The 19948-nt window shown below is 39.1% G+C and overlaps 1 protein-coding gene across 1 annotated transcript in view; it reads right to left on the bottom strand.

Moving 5' to 3' along the window:
* Window positions 1–19948, bottom strand: part of LOC134679274 (adenylate cyclase type 5-like) — a 367970-nt gene that overhangs the window by 289292 nt on the left and 58730 nt on the right. Inside the window, exon 2 of the mRNA XM_063538168.1 lies at window positions 7885–8182. Within this exon, the coding sequence (XP_063394238.1) occupies window positions 7885–8028 (144 nt within the window). The 5' untranslated portion in view covers window positions 8029–8182. The remainder of the gene's footprint in view (window positions 1–7884; window positions 8183–19948) is intronic.

Below are 19948 nucleotides of genomic sequence, written 5' to 3'. Positions count from 1 at the left end.
GGGGTGGAACGGATGTACTTTTAGCTACCTGTAGCAAAGCGATGAAATCGCGGAGTGAGCCACGCCTGCCATTGCAAACGATTCAAGGTAAACGTACTGGCTCGACGCGGTCCCAGTACATGTCATCTTGAAACTTTAGTAATTGTCAATAGAGGTGACAGCAAGGTGTTATCTATTAGGCATTAGCATGACGAGCACTAATACGTTTACCTTATGCGAATTTCAATATAATATACACCGTGTTTTTTTTATTTCCTTTAATTGCAAGGGAGCTTAAACCAAGTAACTTTCTCAAAGACACCGATATTCTAATTAACTCGATTTCGGAGATAATCAATATTTTTTTTTCTTATAAGGCCTCTACAAGCGTGTACACTTGCCTTAGGCCCGGTTTACATATCGATTAATGTTTAGAATGAGTTCATACATTTGCTACTAAACTTAAGTACAATCTCGGTCGATCGATGTTCGAAATGACATTGATATGTCACAGGTTTCAATTGTTTGGTTGAGTTAAATGTAATGTCCGTGTTACAACAACGCTATATGCTACATTTAATTAATTTTTAAACCTTTTTTTTTGTAATAAAGGAAAAAAAAATTGTTTGAATATTAACTATGGCATTTAGTTCTCTTAAACGTACCTAACCATACCCCGAAGTTAGGGGTCATCCATTAATTACGTCACACGAATTACTAGGTTTTTTGACCCCTCCCCCCTCCTTGTCACACTTGGTCACATTTGGCAAACCCCTCCCCCCTAGTGTGACGTCACATTTTTTTTACGAAATCGCCAAATCGAATTAAGTAAGTACCTAAGTATTATTAATATTTTATCAAAATATTTTTGACCATATAAATATAAGTAATTTTATAACCCAAAACTGCTTAGGACAGAAAATTAAACGAATAAAAACAATTATCGTTTTAAAAACTTGTTATTTAAATGTACAGCGAATAAAATAATTTAAATAAATTTTTGGTTACTGATGAAGTTAAAGTGACGTCACAAAGTTTGTGTCCCCCCCTCCCCCATGTCACAATATGTCACATTTTCTTGACCCCCTCCCTCCCCCTAAATGTGTGATGTAATTAATGGATGACCCCTTAACGGAATTCAATAAAAACACGGTGTATAAAGTTACAGTCCAGTTAAATACGAATGAATTTACCACAGACTTGAATTTACAGACTCAACTTTTTATTAACATTCATAAAATAAATGTACCTGGTAATTTCTGTTCCGAGCCGAGCGTGGGCTGTCCGTGCAAATACTTAAGTTATTTTGTCAAAGGAATATTTTTAGATTCAAGCTTACGTTACTGACTGATTTTTAGGGTTTCCTACTCAACTCTTTCGCCATGTCCGTCTGTCTATTCTCGTTAGTGATATAACGCATCCATTTTTACATTGATACATAAATAAAATCATTAATCAATCATCCTGAGAGCGGTAAAATAAAAATTAGCAATACATTTTAAGGGTACCTCCCACTTAAATTATAGTAGGCATTTTTTTTTCTATTTTACCTATTAGATGTGGGGTGTCGTATAAAACCCCTCTTTTTTTGCGTCGGGGGTTAATAATGAAAGACACGCAAAATATTAATATTATAAATTCTACTTCCATCTTTACGAAAACGTAGAACTAATAATTATAACATGTCATCACGGCCCAGTACGGTTGCCATCAGTTTGGCATTGACATAAACGTTAGAGTGACATTCCATTTCCAACTGCAGCTGCAATACTGTTCATTTTACTATGGAAACGCGTCGCTGCTGTCATTGTCAATTTCCATAGAGAATGAACAGTATTGCAGCTGCAGTTGGAAATGGAATGTCACTTTTATCGTTATCGTAATTTACTTTCTATGCATCTCGCTTGTACTAACATATTGCGAAAGAGATATATAGAGAGTAAATTACGTTCACAATATCGTTTATGTCAATGCCAAACTGATGGTAACCGTACAGAGGGGAATTTGAAAACGCGGTCAGACCCCAAGGCAAATAAAAACATTTATTAAGCGATATGAGCCCACGGCGAGGTCTGAACCCGCAAAATCTGCTTTGGTTCTCAAACAAGTGCTACCGCAGGGTTTTTTTATTATATTTTTCCTTTTTTGGGCATTTTATATCGTTTTGATGGCTGATGTTGTGGAATATGCTCAAATACTACAAAACTAATACTACTAAACTAATACTAATATTGTTTTGACGACCGGTCTGGCCTAGTGGGTAGTGACCCTGCCTGCGAAGCCGATGGTCCTGGGTTCGAATCCCAGTAAGGGCATTTATTTGTATGATGATACAGATATTTGTTCCTGAGTCATGGGTGTTTTATATGTATTTAAGTATTTGTATATTATATATATCGTTGTCTGAGTACCCACAACACAAGCCTTCTTGAGCTTACTGTGGGACTTAGTCAATCTGTGTAAGAATGTCCTATAATATTTATTTATTTATTTTATTTATATCTTCAGGAATAAAATGGTTGCAATTATTTTTTACATTATGGTCCTTCTTAAATGCTATCCCATCAAAAACATAAATGTAAAAAAGGAGAGCCAAGTTCAATACAAAAATTATGCTTGGCTGTGGGGTTCGCCGTAAAAAGAATGGAGATCTAAATGAGTGCCAAGTTCTATGCAAAATCCAAATATGTATTTATAGGAACAAAATAACATTATAAACAAGTATTAAACTCTATTTCTTTGCTTTATTGGATACCTATAACAATTGCTGTTATTTAAAAAAAATGCGAGATCTTAAAGCAGGTTAGATTTGACTTGGCCAGTTTTCATTACATCAGTCATTTTATTAAGTTATTCAACATATATATTTTGTAATTCTGATAAAAACTGGCCAAGCCAAATCTAACCTACTTTAAGATCTCACATTTTTTTAAATAACAGCAATTGTTATAGGTATCCAATAAAGCAAAGAAATAGAGTTTAATACTTGTTTATAATGTTATTTTGTTCCTATAAATACATATTTGGATTTTGCATAGAACCTGGCACTCATTTAGATCTCCATTCTTTTTGCGGCGAACCCCACAGCCAAGCATAATTTTTGTATTGAACTTGGCTCTCCTTTTTTACATTTATGTTTTTGATGGGATATCAATACTTTTTGTAAAGAAAACTAGGCAGGTATTGAGATTTAATGTTTTTCTTGTGTTTCCGCTGCATGTTTTTTACTTCTGTTCTTTGTATTAATTATGTGGTGCCGCGCGCCGCCAACGACACACCGTTGGCCGGTTATATAGCGCGTATTACAGGTTTTTTGTATGGGGACCCCCCCTATTTTTTAACTTTTTTTATTTTTAGATTTTTTCCTACGCTTACACACAATTACCGAGCTGGATTCCAAATTTCATCCTTCTAGGTCATCTGGAAGTAGGTTAGATTTAGGTACTATATGTCAGTCACAATAAAAAAGAAATTTGTATGGGGACCCCCCCTATTTAATAACTTTTTTTTGTTTTTAGATTTTTTCCTCCGCTTACACACAATAACCGAGCTGGATTCCAAATTTCATCCTTCTAGGTCATCTGGAAGTAGGTTAGGTTTAGGTACTATAAGTCTGTCAGTCAGTCTTAAAATTTACGACTTTTTGACCTTCATATCTTTATAACCGTTTGAGCTAGCTTCATAAAATTTGGGCTTCTAGATGTCCTTATGGATATAATTAAACACACGTAGTTTTATGTGTTCACGTTAAAGATGTTTTGAGTTATAGAAGGGTCAAAAGTGGCACCAAGTGGTTCGTGTAATATTACACTTGGCGCTGGCTAGCCAGTTCCTTTGCTTGAACTTGGCTTGACACGCTGCCGCGTGTCTAGATCAGTCCGCTGTTTTTGCAAGAAAAATAAGTAGGTACGACCAAGGAATTTAGTTTCAGTACCATTTCGTAGTTTTGTATGGACTGAACGTTTATGGCTAATAATATTTATTGTACGTTACGTACAAATACCATACGTTTGACGTGCCCCGCCCCTGCAAAATACGGCAGACTCTTTTGTACAGAAAAAAAAATAATAACAAAAAAAAAAATTACAGGACATTCTTACCCAGATTGACTACCCACAGTAAGCTCAAGAAGGCTTGTGTTGTGGGTACTCAGACAACGATAAATATAATATACAAATACTTAAATACATAGAAAACAACCATGACTCAGGAACAAATATCTGTATCATCATACAAATAAATGCCCTTACTGGGATTCGAGCCCAGGACCATCGGCTTCGCAGGCAGGGTCACTACCCACTAGGCCAGACCGGTCGTCAAAAGAAAATGACAGACAAGGCGTCTCCAGTTACTATTTGCCCTAAAAAATAAGAAAATCTTGAAATGTATGTCTGTCACGAAATAACTGAAACCTCACAGATACTAAGGGCCAGTTGCACCAACCACAGTTAACAAACGATTCATCGATCAGTGATCAACGTCACGCAGCAGAGTTATATGAAACTTTCCATACAATCAAATTTATCGAACGCTTTAAGTTAGATGTCTGTCTGGCTGTCCTGCCGACTAACCACCAAAAGATGGCGTGATTATGCACAATTCTGGCGTCAGACGATTTATCGGAACTGACGCTAAGTATTCTCCCTTCAATGCAAATGATAATGTAAAATCATTGACAAAAACCGGGCAAGTGCGAGTCGGACTCGCGCACGAAGGGTTCCGTACCATAATAATAAAATAAAAAACAAAAAAGCAAAAAAAAACGGTCACCCATCCAAGTACTGACCACTACCGACGTTGCTTAACTTTGGTTAAAAATCACGTTTGTTGTATGGGAGCCCCATTTAAATCTTTATTTTATTCTGTTTTTAGTATTTGTTGTTATAGCGGCAACAGAAATACATCATCTGTGAAAATTTCTACTGTCTAGCTATCACGGTTCGTGAGATACAGCCTGGTGACAGACGGACGGACGGACGGACGGACGGACGGACGGACGGACAGCAAAGCCTTAGTAATAGGGTCCCGTTTTACCCTTTGGGTACGGAACCCTAAAAACGTCAAACACGTCACCCATTATAACTCTGCCTGTAAAATTGCTATAAATGTCACACGAACGGCGATAATATGTGCCATTCTTCCGTTACTCGTCGTGACAGCCATTATGTATTTATGATCAAAATGTGAATTTCGCAAGCAGATGTGCCTATCTTTATTGGCATGTGATGAAGGTTCCCGGCGAATAATAAAGTTTGTAGCGATCAATTTGACTATATTTTTCGTCTGAGATGTGATTTTTTTTATTTTTATTTATTGAGAAAACCGATACGATATAGTAAACATATGTGTCATCCCACGGGTAAAGATACCTTATGGCGGTTGGCGCTTACGCTATTATTAACGCCGCTCCAATATTATTGCGGCGCTATGCGACGTAAGCGCCGGCCACCATAAGGTACCTTTTTTCGTGGAACGTCACATATCTTCACTATTTCATATCTATTGACTCTAATTTATTTCCCGAATCGCGGCGCCAGCCGCTGTAAGGTACCTTTTGCAGTGGAATGACACACATCTTTACTATTTCATATCTAGTGAGTGTCTAATTTATTTCCCGAATCGAGCCGACAGTCTTTGAAATACATATAATGAATACTTAACAATTATTCTTTTTTTGCTGTAATAAACATTTTTTTTAAACTGTCTAGGTAAGTAAAATCAATAAAATTACAAGGAGATTGGGTGTTGACAGCCCCTTAACATTCCGGACTGCTGTAAAACAATTGTCTTTTAGTAAAACAAATACGTAGTTAATCGGCAATCGCTCTGTATTTAATCTTAAATCAGAAGGTTAATGCATTTCTGTGTGTATTCGAGAATAGCTGCAAATAGCCGTCGTAAGCGACAACGTGATCCGACTCGTAAACAAATGCATTCGAGTTAATACCCTAGTTCCAATCTAAATCTAAATCTGTATCACGACGAGGGTTACCAGGCCCCCGTTTCACCAACGTGACAGGTGCGACGAATTGTAAAATCACTGTTGCTGACGTCACAGGCATCCATGAACTACGGTTACCGCTTACCATCGGGCGGGCCGTATTCCTGTTTGCCACCATCACTGTATTATTAAAAAAAACTTTATGATATCGGAAAAAAACAGATATATCTCTTGCTAAGTTTATGACAATTGTCACAAGAAACACTACAATTGTCACGAAATTCCTAATATAACTCATTACCTGTCAAGAATTACCTACAATTCTTCTAAATCTGTGACAATTGTCAAAAACTTCGCAGGAGAAATATCTCTTTTTTTCCGATATAATAAAGTTTCTTTAAATAATACAATGATGGTGGCAAACAGGAATACGGCCCGCCCGATGGTAAGTGGTAATCGTAGCCCATGGATGTCTGTGACGTCAGCAATAGTGATTTTACAATTCGTCGCACCTGTCACCGATGTGAAATTGGGGCCAGATGACAGGAATTTCCCTGACTTACTTACTTACTTACTGCTGTGTCGCAACGACCCGAAGTGGATCTTGGCTTCCGACACCAAAGACCGCCATGCTACTCTGTCCAAAGCCGTTTCGGTCTAGTCGAGGGCGCCGAGTTCGCTAAGGTCTTTCTGCACTTCGTCTCTCCAGCGGTACCCAGGGCGTCCAGACGGCCTTCGGCCACTTGGTACTCCAGAGAGAGTAATTTTTCTGGCCTGGAATTTTGGCCTTTTGTCAGGCGTGGCTCACTCCGCGATTTCATCGCTTTGCTACAGGTAGCTAAAAGTACAGTTCCACCCCAATTTTGTCAAAGTCATTAGCCGCGCGTGGCGCTGTCGCCCACCTAGCGGCCATATCTGTGCAGATCGTAACAGATGCGTTTTGTTAGAGAGTACGTCTTCTATACCTAGTACTTTTATTTATTCTGTCAGGAATGGGGACGGAACACGAAAATGTCAGGATTTTTTCGAAATGATAATTATACTTTTTTATAAAGTACCGTTTTAAGTACTTAAATTAATACAAATCTATCCATCCAAGAGAATAGATTATGGGATGTTAAAAATTTGAGTTTTTCACACTGTTAATCCCGATTTTATTTTAGGCTAGACACACCCCCTTCGTCGTCGTTGTCAAAAATATGAATGTCAGGAAAAATATTCGGAAATCAGGAATTTTGTCAGGAAATTCTAAAGTATCTGGTAACCCTAATCACGACTCGCCAGTTCGGGACTTTTTATAGCGCTCCCGTGTATTTTCAAACTTTGGAACATACCGACATTACCGACAATATATACAGGCAGAATGAAAAAAAAAGAAAAAAAAATGCATAGGTACATACGTAAGTCGGGTGACAATGCAATATTATGGTGTCATCGAGCTGATCTGATGATGGAGACCGGAGGTGGCCATAGGAACTCTGTCATAAAACAACGAAACCTAATTGTGTTTGGGGTTTTTAGAATTGTCTCGATGAGTATTAGTTGCATGTGGAAAAAAAAGTACAGTCGGCGATAAAAACTTGTACCAAAAATTAAATTTTTGCCAAAAACTTTGACGTTGACATGACGTTGACATAACGTCACGTCTACGTAATTTACTTTCTGTACATCTCGCTTGCACTAATGTGCTTGTACATGTACGAGCGAGATGCATAGAAAGTAAGTTACGTAGACGTGAGCGAATATGTCAATGTCAAAACTGGTGGTAGCCGTACTGTAAGTTAAACAGTTATGTAAATATAGTCGCACCAAACAAAGTCTGCAGCGGATTTGATAGCCCACGCAGTGTAAGTGTTATGTATACTTCATAATTTCATAGAAGTTTGACGTTTAAAATGTCACTTGCACTGCGTGGGCTATCAAAATCGCTGCAGACTTTTTACGGTCTGACTCTATGTACTCACCACACTATGCCCGCTGCGACTCCGGAGGCTCAAGCGCAACTTCCAGTCCCGCTTCCCCGTCCCCCCCTCCGAGCTGAAACTCCTCATCATAGGGAGCGACATGTTCCCCCCGCGCCGCTCCCTCTCTCTCTCTCTCCCCTGCATCACTTGCGTCTCTGTCGCATCACAGTTGCGTCCCTGTCGCACGCACTCACACACACGCACAGTATGATCACATCACTGGTAAGGGTGAACGAGATAGTATGAGAATGTCAATATCATCGTTACATGGTTGACTCGCGCCCCTGCGGTGGGGTACCTGAAAAAAAAAATTACATTAGTTGTTTAGCTAAACTAATATTTATTATTTTATTAGTTAGTTTTTATATACCTAATCTACGGCGAAACTTCGAAAACCGAAATAATTAAAACTAAACCGTTAAGCGTCTTTATAACCATCCATATTTTTAGAGAAACTAAATAAATTGAGTGTTTTAGGAAGGCGGAACCTCGATAGCTCGAATCTCAAGGGAAACGCCAAAAACTACGTGTTATCGAGGTTTCGTCTTATGGAGGACATCGACTTAAGGAGGTTCTTGTAGGTTTTTGTTCGTCTAGACAAGCGGTCGGTAACCTTTTAGCAGCCAAGGGCCAAATAGTAGTTAACGGAGGTGACGCGGGCCGTACTTTGTTAATATTTATGACTTTATGAGACATTGTCCTTTGTCACTATTACATACAAAATAGCCAAGGCGGCTCTCGGGCCGGAAGTGACAGGTTCACGAGCCGCATGCGGCCCGCGGGCCGCAGGTTGCCGACCGCTCTAGAGGTTTCGAGTTACAGAGGTAAAACGCATGAAAAATTCGTGTTAGAGAGGTAATTATAGAAACGTATAAAATACAGTCTTATTGTCTTTTTCGAGTCACAGAGGTTTGTTATTACATAACTTCGAGTTATGGAGGTGGTAAAACAAACCGACTGGTCAAATTTAATTTTTCGAGTATTAGAGATAAAAAATGCACTGAATAGTCGTGAAGGGAATCGTTGGTTAATTCGTTTTAATGAGGTTAAATATTTCGAGTTATAGATGTTTTGGGCTCAAATGGGAAGGGAAATACATATGTTTCTTAAATGATTTTATAATTATGATCCGCCGGACGGTGTCGGCCTGTCAGTTGTTCGGAACTGTCAAAATTTTGTTCTAACTGACAGGCCGATACCGTCCGGCGGACTGTTAATCAGTGGGCCCCTTTAGTAGGTAGTTCACGTGTAAAACTAAGATGTTACCTACACTATCGATCGTTATCGATACGTTATCGCGGCTATATCGTGTTACATTCGGTTAATATGTTTAAAGACAAGGTGACATGATAAGATCGTGTTTTACGATTTACACAAATCACTTAATTACAACAACAGGGCGTAGCCAACATGCTTTGGTCTAATCAGACCATTTTTTGAGGTTCTCGCGTTTGTACAAAAATAATGTTCTGGTTTAAAAATCACTATTATTTAATGCGTATACTAATGTAGTTTAATTTTATATTGTAATATCTACAATAAGGAAATCGAAATACAAGAAATACCGTTTGTACTGGAAGAAAAAGAAACTTTATTGACGACCAATCCGGCCTAGTGGGTAGTGACACTAGTGACCCTGCCTATGAAGCCGATAGTCCCGGGATCGAATCCTGGTAAGGGCGTTTATTTGTATGATAATACAGATATTTGTTCCTGAGTCATGGTTGTTTTCTATGAATTTAAGTACATATTTATATATATAATATATATCGTTGTCTGAGTACCCACAACACAAGCCTTCTTGAGCTTACCGTGGGGCTTAGTCAATTTGTGTAATAAATGTCCTATAATATTTACTTATTTATGTGACGGGTAGAAATTTCAGATACATACATTTCTTTCGAGCCCCTGCATGTAACAGTGCTGTAGGAGAGGACAATATGATTTGGACAACGTTTTTGAAAAGTACATTTTTTCAGCAATAAGAGTCTCATGCAATTTTATTATACGATCATAACAAACTATTTAGGTTAAACATTACTAGTATGGTTCCCATTACTGGGTCATTTTATGTTCATGTGTAAAAGTACATTGTGCAATATGGGGCGTAAGTTAAATATTGCAAACGAGAGTAAGTAAGTATGTTTAAATCGCGACGGGTTGCCGGAGCGATTTATTGACTCGAGTTTGAAATCACGCCCCGAGTTACTCACAATATTTTTCATCACACTTGCGATACAAAAATTAAGTATAATAAAAAATACAGCGTAATATAAATTACTATTTTTTATATATTTAGCACAACCCGAATCTGACACAACCCGAATTCCACTCGGGCGGAGCCGCGGGCACAGCTAGTTAAGTATAAAGACAAAAAACTGTTAATTATCGCACTAGAAACCTCATAACTCCCTAGGGAGAACGCTTTTTCTATTAATCCCGCTAAACCTGCGTGCAATTCCACATTTACTGAGGAGTGTGATGAAAATTAGAATATAATTGTTGTATGGAATTAGAAATATTTTACAGTACATAGGTATGTATTGGTAAAACTGATGTGTTTAAACAAATTAACAAGATAAGTATTATCATCAAAGATAAAACGTCTATTGATCTTATCAAACTATCGAAACATTGTATGTATTGCCGATTTACATGAAAAAATCTTGTTTACTACCTATAATGGCTCCTCTACATGATGGGCCAACGCCGGCCATTCCAAGGGACGCAGCCATGCGGTAGAATGAGATAGCAATATCACTTGGTTCCTTTAACGCATAAATGCGTCCCTTGGAGTGGCCGGCGTTGGCCCATCGTGTAGAGGAGCCATTAAACCCGGAGTTGGCCAAGCGCCTTATAGACGCAACGGGTGACCGGAAGGCTGGAGCTTACCTCGCCCAACGCATCGGCGTTGCCGTACAGCGTGGTAACGCCGCCAGCCTTCTGGGCACCCTTCCGGAGGGCACGGACCTGGGGCCAATATTTTATTTGTAGGTTTTTTTTACTTTTTAGGTAGTTTTAGTTAATTAGTTTAATTCTTTTTTTGTTGTCTATATTATTTTGCTTATATTTATATTTTTAAGTTCTGGTTTTAATTGTTTTATTTTTAGATTATGTAGTGTATTTTTAAGTGTTTGTCTAATAAAAAGCCATATTCATTAAACCTTTGTCATTATTAAAACCCTTTTTAGGGCTCCGTACCCAAAGGGTAAAACCGGGACGCTATCATTAAGACTCATTTCAAGCCACCTAACGAACCTATCCTACCTATCTATTGGTTTAATGTGACTATTGTCAAAACATTACACGGGAACTTGACCATCGGCCTGATTTTACGATCGGCCGCCGATGTACACACCGAACTCGTGAATTATATTATATTTCAAGTACAATGTCTCAGGGGCCTATTTTAGATTTAAGCTAGTTATAATTTCGTTTAGTAGTAGGTACCTCCGACACTGTCTATACATACAGGGTGGAAAGATAAGTCGGGCCCTGGAGGGAAACTACCTTAAATCCTTAAGCTGGCTCATTTTACTTAAAGGAGACATTCCTTTATTTTTTTAAAGAAACAAAACTGCATTTAAAGATTTTCCTTTTGTTTCTTCAATTTAGCTTGTCTAAAAAAATCTTTAGTACTAAATATTCGATTTTATGGATATTTTATACGATAGACGAGTGTAAGACCTAATGTTTCTTGGAGAAATGTTATCATTAACATTAACTGTATCGACTAGTAGAATAAAATGGCGAGTTTTTATTTTTTGGAATTTTTATTCGGTTCGAGTCCCGGGCGAGGCAAGCGAGTTTTAGAAGATCTTTGAATGAAGTTTTGTTTCTTTTTAAAAATAAAGGAACGTCTCCTTTAAGTAAAATGAGCCAGCTTAAGGATTTAAGGTAGTTTCCCTCCAGGGCCCGACTTATCTTTCCACCCTGTATTCCCTGTATATTATGTTGTAAGTACCTACGAGTATGACATTTTTTTATTATTTATTAGTGCATACAAACTTTATATAATACATACTTAGTAACAAAATAATACTATAAGTCATACCTAAAACATAGTTAAATAACTAACCTACAAAACTTAAAAACTAAATCTAATAATAAATAATTACACACTATCCCCCTGCGGAATGGTGCCGTGCTGGCAGCATTTCCTCGCTGTATCGCAATACTTATTCTTTGTGCGAGGACGCTGCCAGCTCTGCGATCACCAGTGGCATCTGCTATCCTTTGGGATAAGTAAATGTAAATAAATGTTTTTTTCTCTTTCAAGTTAAATCCACTCGTCTGTTTTTATAATTCCCCATGACACTCTTGTTATCGCATAGAGATATATTCCCACGGGAAATCTAAACTCTCAACGAAAGAAATGGTTCCGTCGGTCGGTCTGTCCCTATCATTTCAACGTGTTACCAACTTGCCGAGAACTTTAGAGATAATATTATAGCCCTCAGAAATAAGTTTTTGGCAAAACTTTCATTTTGGGGACAACCTTTTATCGCTGACTGTACTTTTCCTACGACAGACAACTAATACTCATCGAGACAATTCTAAAAACCCCTAACACAATTAGGTTGGGTAGTTTCATCACAGAGTTCCTATGGCCACCTCCTGTCTCCATCTTCAGATCAGCTCGATGATACCATAATATTGCATTGTCATCCGGTTTACACTCTATCTAGTATAATTGATCTGTGTTACAGGCTTAACCCTGCAGCCGCCGTAAATCAAGCTCTTATCAGTTTTGGCGCGGCTCGCGGGTTACGTACGAGTTACGAAATGTTACGAAATTTTACGCCGTCCGGGCAACGCCGGGCGACAAGCCACGACATGTTTTAGCCATACGCATGGTTCAAATTTTCTTCAATAAGATTTCTTTTCCCTAGCCTGTCTGAGTGTCCTACTGCTATTCAAAGACCTCTCTCCCTTGATTTCCACGGCTCCCGACTTGTTGTTTCCTCCGGCCAGTTGTTCAGGAAGCTGTCCAGGTCATCCCGCCATCTCCGTTTGGGCCTGCCGCGTCCTCGTCCCTCTATCGGCATCCTCTTGGTGACTAAGGTAGCCCACCTCTCCGGATGCATGCGGTAGACGTGACCGGCCCAGTCCCAAGTGAGCCTAGCGATTTTCCCGCCTAAAGGGGTCCACTGATTAACAGTCCGCCGGACGGTATCGGCCTGTCAGTTAGAACAAAATTTTGACAGTTCCGAACAACTGACAGGCCGATACCGTCCGGCGGACTGTTAATCAGTCTAAGTTTAAGTCTCTGCCAAAGCCATTCAGAAATGCCTAGCGGCTGTCCCAGGCGTGGCTCACTCCGCGATCTCGTCGCGTCGCTACAAGTACCTACATGCAGGCTACACCAAATTTGGTGTCTATTAGCCATAGTAGTTGCCGCGCACCACTACGGAACGGCCAGCTCGTGCTTGCGCCACCTAGTGATCATATCTGTCGTAAAAGTCGCGTTTTGTAAGAGAGTGGACCTTCTGTACCTAATAGAGGTACTATTATTTATTCTGTGGCTGTGCTCAGTCTGACGCAATGCGGATCCGATGCCGCATATTGTCGCTAACTGCCGTATTCGAACTTCAAGATATTCACAAGAGACGACACGTAACTACTAGATCCATTCTAGATACCTTATAGTTTTGATATCAACTAGTTTTCTTTTGCAGCGCAATTCGAGCAATCAATGTCACTTTTACGTTAGATAGAGTAAGATATCTATTAGATGTGAATTGGATCTCTAAGTCATATCCTGTGGAAATCGTTCAAGAGTATCTCCAGAATCGCGCAAATGTCAAATTTGACAGGTTAGATCTACATATCGTTATCGTATCTTGGTGATATCTAAAAGATATCTAATAGATGTCTATTTCAAAATCCGAATCGGCCCCTAAATCTATTGATTTCGATACCTCCGAGACCCGATGAAGGGCTGCCAAAGAATACAAATTTTTATCTCAAGTTAATATTTAAATACATTCCTACATGTAATGACAGTCCCGCGTTGAGCTCACTGTTAGGGATAGGTACCTACTTGGATTAAGATAAATAGGTATATCTCTAGTCTATGTTATAAATGCGAAAGTGTGTCTGTCTGTCTGTCTCTTAGCTCTTCACGCTTAAGAACCCATCAACGTGCACAGGCACACTAGCGGCACTACTAAATAATTAAGTGATTATTTAAATTTAAAGAAAGATATTTAAAAAACCATTACGAATTGTATTTTGTATTTAAGTACCTTTTGAATACATCAAACTAGTTTTTATGTTGCTGGAATCGTCGATCTATGAACTCCGTTTTAACTTTGGACGATTAGGCCCCCCCCACATCTGGCGTCTTTCGAGCGTCGGCGTCTACAATTTTATGGCCACTGCTCGACACAACGTCGACGCAGCGACGACGCAGCGTCGACGCAACTGCGCAGCGACGTCATTTTCCATAGCGCTGACCAGACGCCGACAGCCCTTATTTAGCAGTGGAGCTAGTGTGCAAGTTGATGGGTTCTTAAATTTAGTTGAAATTTGGTATAGAGATAGTTTGAGTCCCGGGGAAGGGCATAGGGTAGTTTTTATCCCAGAAATCACCCTTTAAGGGGGTGAGAAGGAGGTTGGAAGTTTGTGCGGGGAAGTGATAAAAAGCAGATTGAATAAATAAATACCTACGTTTGTGACGATTATTAAGGATTATTTCTTACCTTGACACTTTATTCCTAATACCTTTCTCAAAAATTAAAAAAGAAACCGTCACTCGGGACATATTTCATCCTAAAAGGGGGGGGGGGTTGCGTCAGGGGGAGGGCATGGGACACTAGTGTGCGTAAAGCACCATACCCAAAGGTATCATCCCTACTACATTCATTGAATGCTGGCTAAAATTTGTCTTCCCCATACATTAGAACAAAGCTTGACCGAATCATATAGACTTATAGAGTGTTCACCCTATAACTTGGTTGATTTATTGATGTTTACTTAATCAAAACCATATCAATAGCTAGTAATGATTAGAGATGTACCGGATATTCGGTTACTATCCGGTATCCGGCCTATCCGGCCATTATTTTAACATCCGGCCGGATACCGGAAGGTGACCTACTATCCGGCCGGATACCGGATTGCAACATTGCTTGATTTCGGAGTAAACAAAATTGGATCGTACTCGTTTATTATTTTAAAACAATTTAAACATTCCACTCACTTGCAAACGCACTCATTTCGAACCTAGAAATGAGTCCGCGCGAACTTTCACTACGAAACAGGTCAAAACCTGCACAACGCGCACCTGAAAAATCGAAATGTAGGTATAGTTCCGCCGGCCGAATATTCGGCGGCCGGATACCTAAAATTCGGTATCCGGTATCCGGCCAAACAACTATCCGTTGCATCTCTAGTAATGATACGTCGTGAATGCCGCCCCTCTAATTAATGGATGTCTATTCAAATGTTAGGTATTGATCATATCTGTGATGGATGGATACAACACAATATGTCGTCATTTTCCTCACTAGCGAAACGTCCGAAGATACATACAGGGTGGAATAAGAGATGGGCGGATGGATGGGAAGTGAATTCACTTACGAATTTAAATTAATTAACGTCAACTTAACTTACATCTTATACCTTTAAACGAAAAATTTTTGTATAGGTATTTATATAACGGAACGGAAACCGCTTTAACGATTTCGATGAAATAAGGTTTGTGTTGTGGGTAGGTTCTTTGACAACGATATGGTATATAATATAGGTATATTACATATACAGGGTGTGTTTGACCATGGGGCTTTAAATCCACGGCTCGATTCTACTCGCTAAATTAAGCTACTTTTATTATGGCACCAACCCCGAAATCCCGATTTTTTTTTAATTTTCCATACGTTTTGGCTGATCAGATGTCGACGCTTTCTATGGAAAAGCCAAAAAAAATTCCCCCGTTTTAGGGTCGGTCCCATAGTTCAAGTAGCTCAGTTTAGCGAGTAAAATCAAGCTCAGGATTTAAAGTCCCATGGTCAGACACAGATTGTGTATAAATAATTAAACACATAGAAAACACCCATGATTCAGGAACAAATATCTGTGTGCATCATGATCACACAAATAAATGTCCTTGACGGGATTCGAACCCACGACTATCGGCTTCTCAGGCAGGGTCACTACCAATTAGGCTAGACCGGTCGTCAAAACCTATTACAAGGTCACGTGAATATTTTATAGCTATCGGAACTATACTTATGGCTCTAATCAATAGATTCTATTTCTAAATTCAATTCATTGCTGACTCAGCGGAGGCCCGATTTGGATGTTACCGTAAAATATGCCTACATTAAATGGGGTGAGTAGGGTCAAACTGAAATTCAAACCTCGATAACATTTTATTTTTACATATGAAAACTGAATGGTGTATATAATAAGTGTTCCGGACGTTTGTATTTCAGTTTTTATTTTATTTTGGGTAGTTCATAACTTTGGCGATAAAGAGGAAAACCCACCTCACCCCGTAGTGCCTCGTATTTGGGGTGAGAGGGGTTTTCATACAAAGGTGATTTTGGAAGATTGTTGGATCGATTTTTTTTTATTATGCTTATTACTATAGCTCCATTTTAAATTAGAATACATTATTTTTGTAGCAGTAGCCGTAAAATCGCTTCTCATCCTCCTCTCAAACCTTCTCTCCCCATTCATAACCCACCTCACCCCGTTTTGCGGTACTTGGCTAAGCACCCCGATTATCAATGTATTTCAACATCGATAACGGGATTCGGTAATTGGTATCAACACAACTTACATTGTTGTATTGGTCAAGCCCCGATCAGATCGCGATTAAAATTAATACATAGGTACTATGAATATTGAAGGCCTTTTAATATGTATTCCCATACATTTTATACTGCGGTGAACTGAGGTGATTACCAGGCTTCGGGTCGTTACTGGTATATTTTCATTTTCATTTCATTCTTTATCTGCGGCCGGTATACGAATAAGTTTTTGGTCAAAATTTCATTTTTGGTTACGCTATTATTATTTATTATTCAGAGCCCACTGTGTCCCACTGCTGGGCAAAGGCCTCCCCCCTCTTTCTCCACTCGTCTCTATTTAGTGCAATATCTGGCCAGCCTCTCAAGAAGGAGCCCAAGTTATATATTATAGCTGACTGTATTTTGACCACAGGTAACTGACGAGTGTTAGTCAATATTAATATCATAGACAATAATAAAAACCCCAAACACAATTAGTTTGCGTTGTTTCATAACAGAGTTCCTTTGGCCACTTCCTGTCTCCATCATCAGATCAGCTCAATGGTACCATAATTTTGAAATTATGGTACCATAATTTAAAAAAAAAACAGCTCAATCGGAAATCGGGAAGTGGGTCAAATTTAACTTGCAAGATTTGACTAGTACATACATACATACATACATAGGTACATTGCAGGTAAAATAAAAGCTTGTAAAAAGGAGGAATTTTGACATGATTGACATGAAACAATAAGGGGTCATCCATTAATTACATCACACGTTTAGGGGGAGGGAGGGGGTCAAGAAAATGTGACATATTGTGACATGGGGGAGGGGGGAGACACAAACTTTGTGACGTCACTTTAACTTCATCAGTAACCGAAAATTTATTTAAATTATTTTATTCGCTGTACATTTAAATAACAAGTTTTTAAAACGATAATCGTTTTTATTCGTTTAATTTTCTTTCCTGAGCAGTTTTGGGTCATAAAATTACTAATATTTATATCGTCAAAAATATTTTGATAACATATTAATAATACTTAGGTACTTACTTAATTCGATTTGGCGATTTCGTAGAAAAAATGTGACGTCACACTAGGGGGGAGGGGTTTGCCAAATGTGACCAAGTGTGACAAGGAGGGGGGAGGGGTCAAAAAACCTAGAAATTCGTGTGACGTAATTAATGGATGACCCTTAAAAGATAATTTAGCAGGAAGTAGGTACTTTAAACCTGCACGTGAAACTTGTGATTTCGTACCAAATAACTACTATAAATGCGTTTCTGAGACAACATATGCAAATATCCTTCTCATTTCAACGCGGCATTCTTACAAAAAGAGTTAGCTTGGTCCAACTTAGCCTTAATAATGTTACACTTTAAACTCTCGCGTTTTGTACACATATTTAATTACAGAAACGGTAATTAAAGGTAAAAACAATGAAATTATATCGCGGTAGACCCGTTTGTGTAATTAAACTTAATAATGTTGTACACAAGTACTGAAATCAGGGACTAAGAATTGCTGTCTGGTCATCTCATATAAAATTAAGTCGACTGTACACACTCGTCGAGAGCCCCTCGCCGAGTCTCTCCGATCCAATCGGAAAACTGCAAGATTAGACGAGGAAGAGCAAGACAAGAAGGGAACAATCATGTACACACTCGTTCTTGGGCTGTCTCGGGGTCTCCCGACGAGTGTGTAGCCCGCATTGCAAAGAGTGATGGCTTGGTCCACTTAGCCTAATACTTAATGTTGTACTGAAATAAGGGACTTTGTCTCTACTTTAGGCAGGCGTGTCTCACTCCGCGATTTCGTCGCTCTGCTACAGGTAGCTAAAAGTCCATCCGTTCGACCCCAATTTTGGGGTTTGCCATAAGCCGCGCGTGGCGCTGTCGCCACCTAGCGGCCATATCTGTGCTGATCGTGACAGACGCGTTTTGTTAGGGAGTGAGTCTTCTGTACCAAGTACTATTATTTATTTTGTGCTTTAGGATTTAATTTCTGGTCATCCTACTAGAACATCGACCAACACAAATGTACCCGCGGTTTACGTACAAAATGCCCGATTAACATTCTATAGGTAAATCAATTTATGTATTAACATTCTGTAAATAAATTGATGTTTCAGTTTCATTCGTTGTTGTGGACCGGTTGTACAGTGGCCATCAGATATATCGGAGCGTCCAAGGTGTGCACAATATCTGAACACGCACTCTAACGCCTTGACAATAGAGGCGCGCTCAGATATTAATGAGCACCTTGGCCGCTCCGATATATCTGATGGCGACTGTACAATGTACAGATGTAGTGCATCATTTCCATAGTACAGTCGCCATCAGATATATCGGAGCGGCCAAGGTGTTCACAAATATCTGAACACGCCTCTATTGTCAAGGCATTAGAGTGCGCGTTCAGATATTGTGAACACCTTGGCCGCTCCTATATATCTGATGGCGACTGTACGAGTATATTCACGGAAATTTACGAACGTGTCTTGCTATTTCAGCCAGGCTCGGTACAAAAAGTACAGACATTAACTGAACTGAACGGCCCAGTCACGGCCCGGTCTAGCTTGAGTCGTCCTTTACTCGCTGTCGGTCTCAGTCTGACACTAGCTTTAAACCGTTTTATTTTTGTAACCGGTTTCGTTATACTCGGGAACGAAAAGGATTTCTTTCTGCTTGCGGTTCGGTTAAAGAACTGTTACTGTGTTTGAGATAACGGTTTATGCCAAATACGGTCTCTTTTCGTTCTTGAGGGACGAAATTAACCGGTTACACTGAAAATATCAAAGCAAGACAGAATGAGTAAGTATTGCTGTCTCTTACACGTATGACAACGGGTAACCAAGAGTCTCCGAGAGATGACAGTAACCGGTAATAGGTATATCATTCCCCGCGATCAGTAAAATCCCGTTCCGTCCTTTTACCGGGTAAGAGATAGAACGATTATTTTTAGTACGCGTTTCATGAATTAACCGGATTTTAATGAACGAATCAATGTAACTGTTTTGGAACGATAGTTAACAGGTATTTTGATACCGGTCGCGAGCCCTGCTTTGGACAACGAGATGTTCTGGTAATAAGTAATTCGTTAATTAGTGCTAACGATGATAGAGCGTTATCAGCGTCTGTCCGCCACTGTAACTAATTAAATAAGTACAGTGGAGGCCATATAAAATGTCCTATTAACTACTGAAAGGTATACATGTCGCGTCGAATTGATTGACGGTATGACAGTTTTATTTTGTGTGGAGTAGCTGTCATTTAAAATATTTGTAGAATTTTTTTTTTAAACATTAGCATATTAATTTTTACTATT

Source organism: Cydia fagiglandana, chromosome Z (genome assembly GCF_963556715.1).
Source record: "Cydia fagiglandana chromosome Z, ilCydFagi1.1, whole genome shotgun sequence".
Lineage (NCBI taxonomy): Eukaryota > Metazoa > Arthropoda > Insecta > Lepidoptera > Tortricidae > Cydia > Cydia fagiglandana.
The sequence above is the reverse complement of the archived record's forward strand: the minus strand, read 5'-3'. Positions and strand labels throughout refer to the sequence as shown.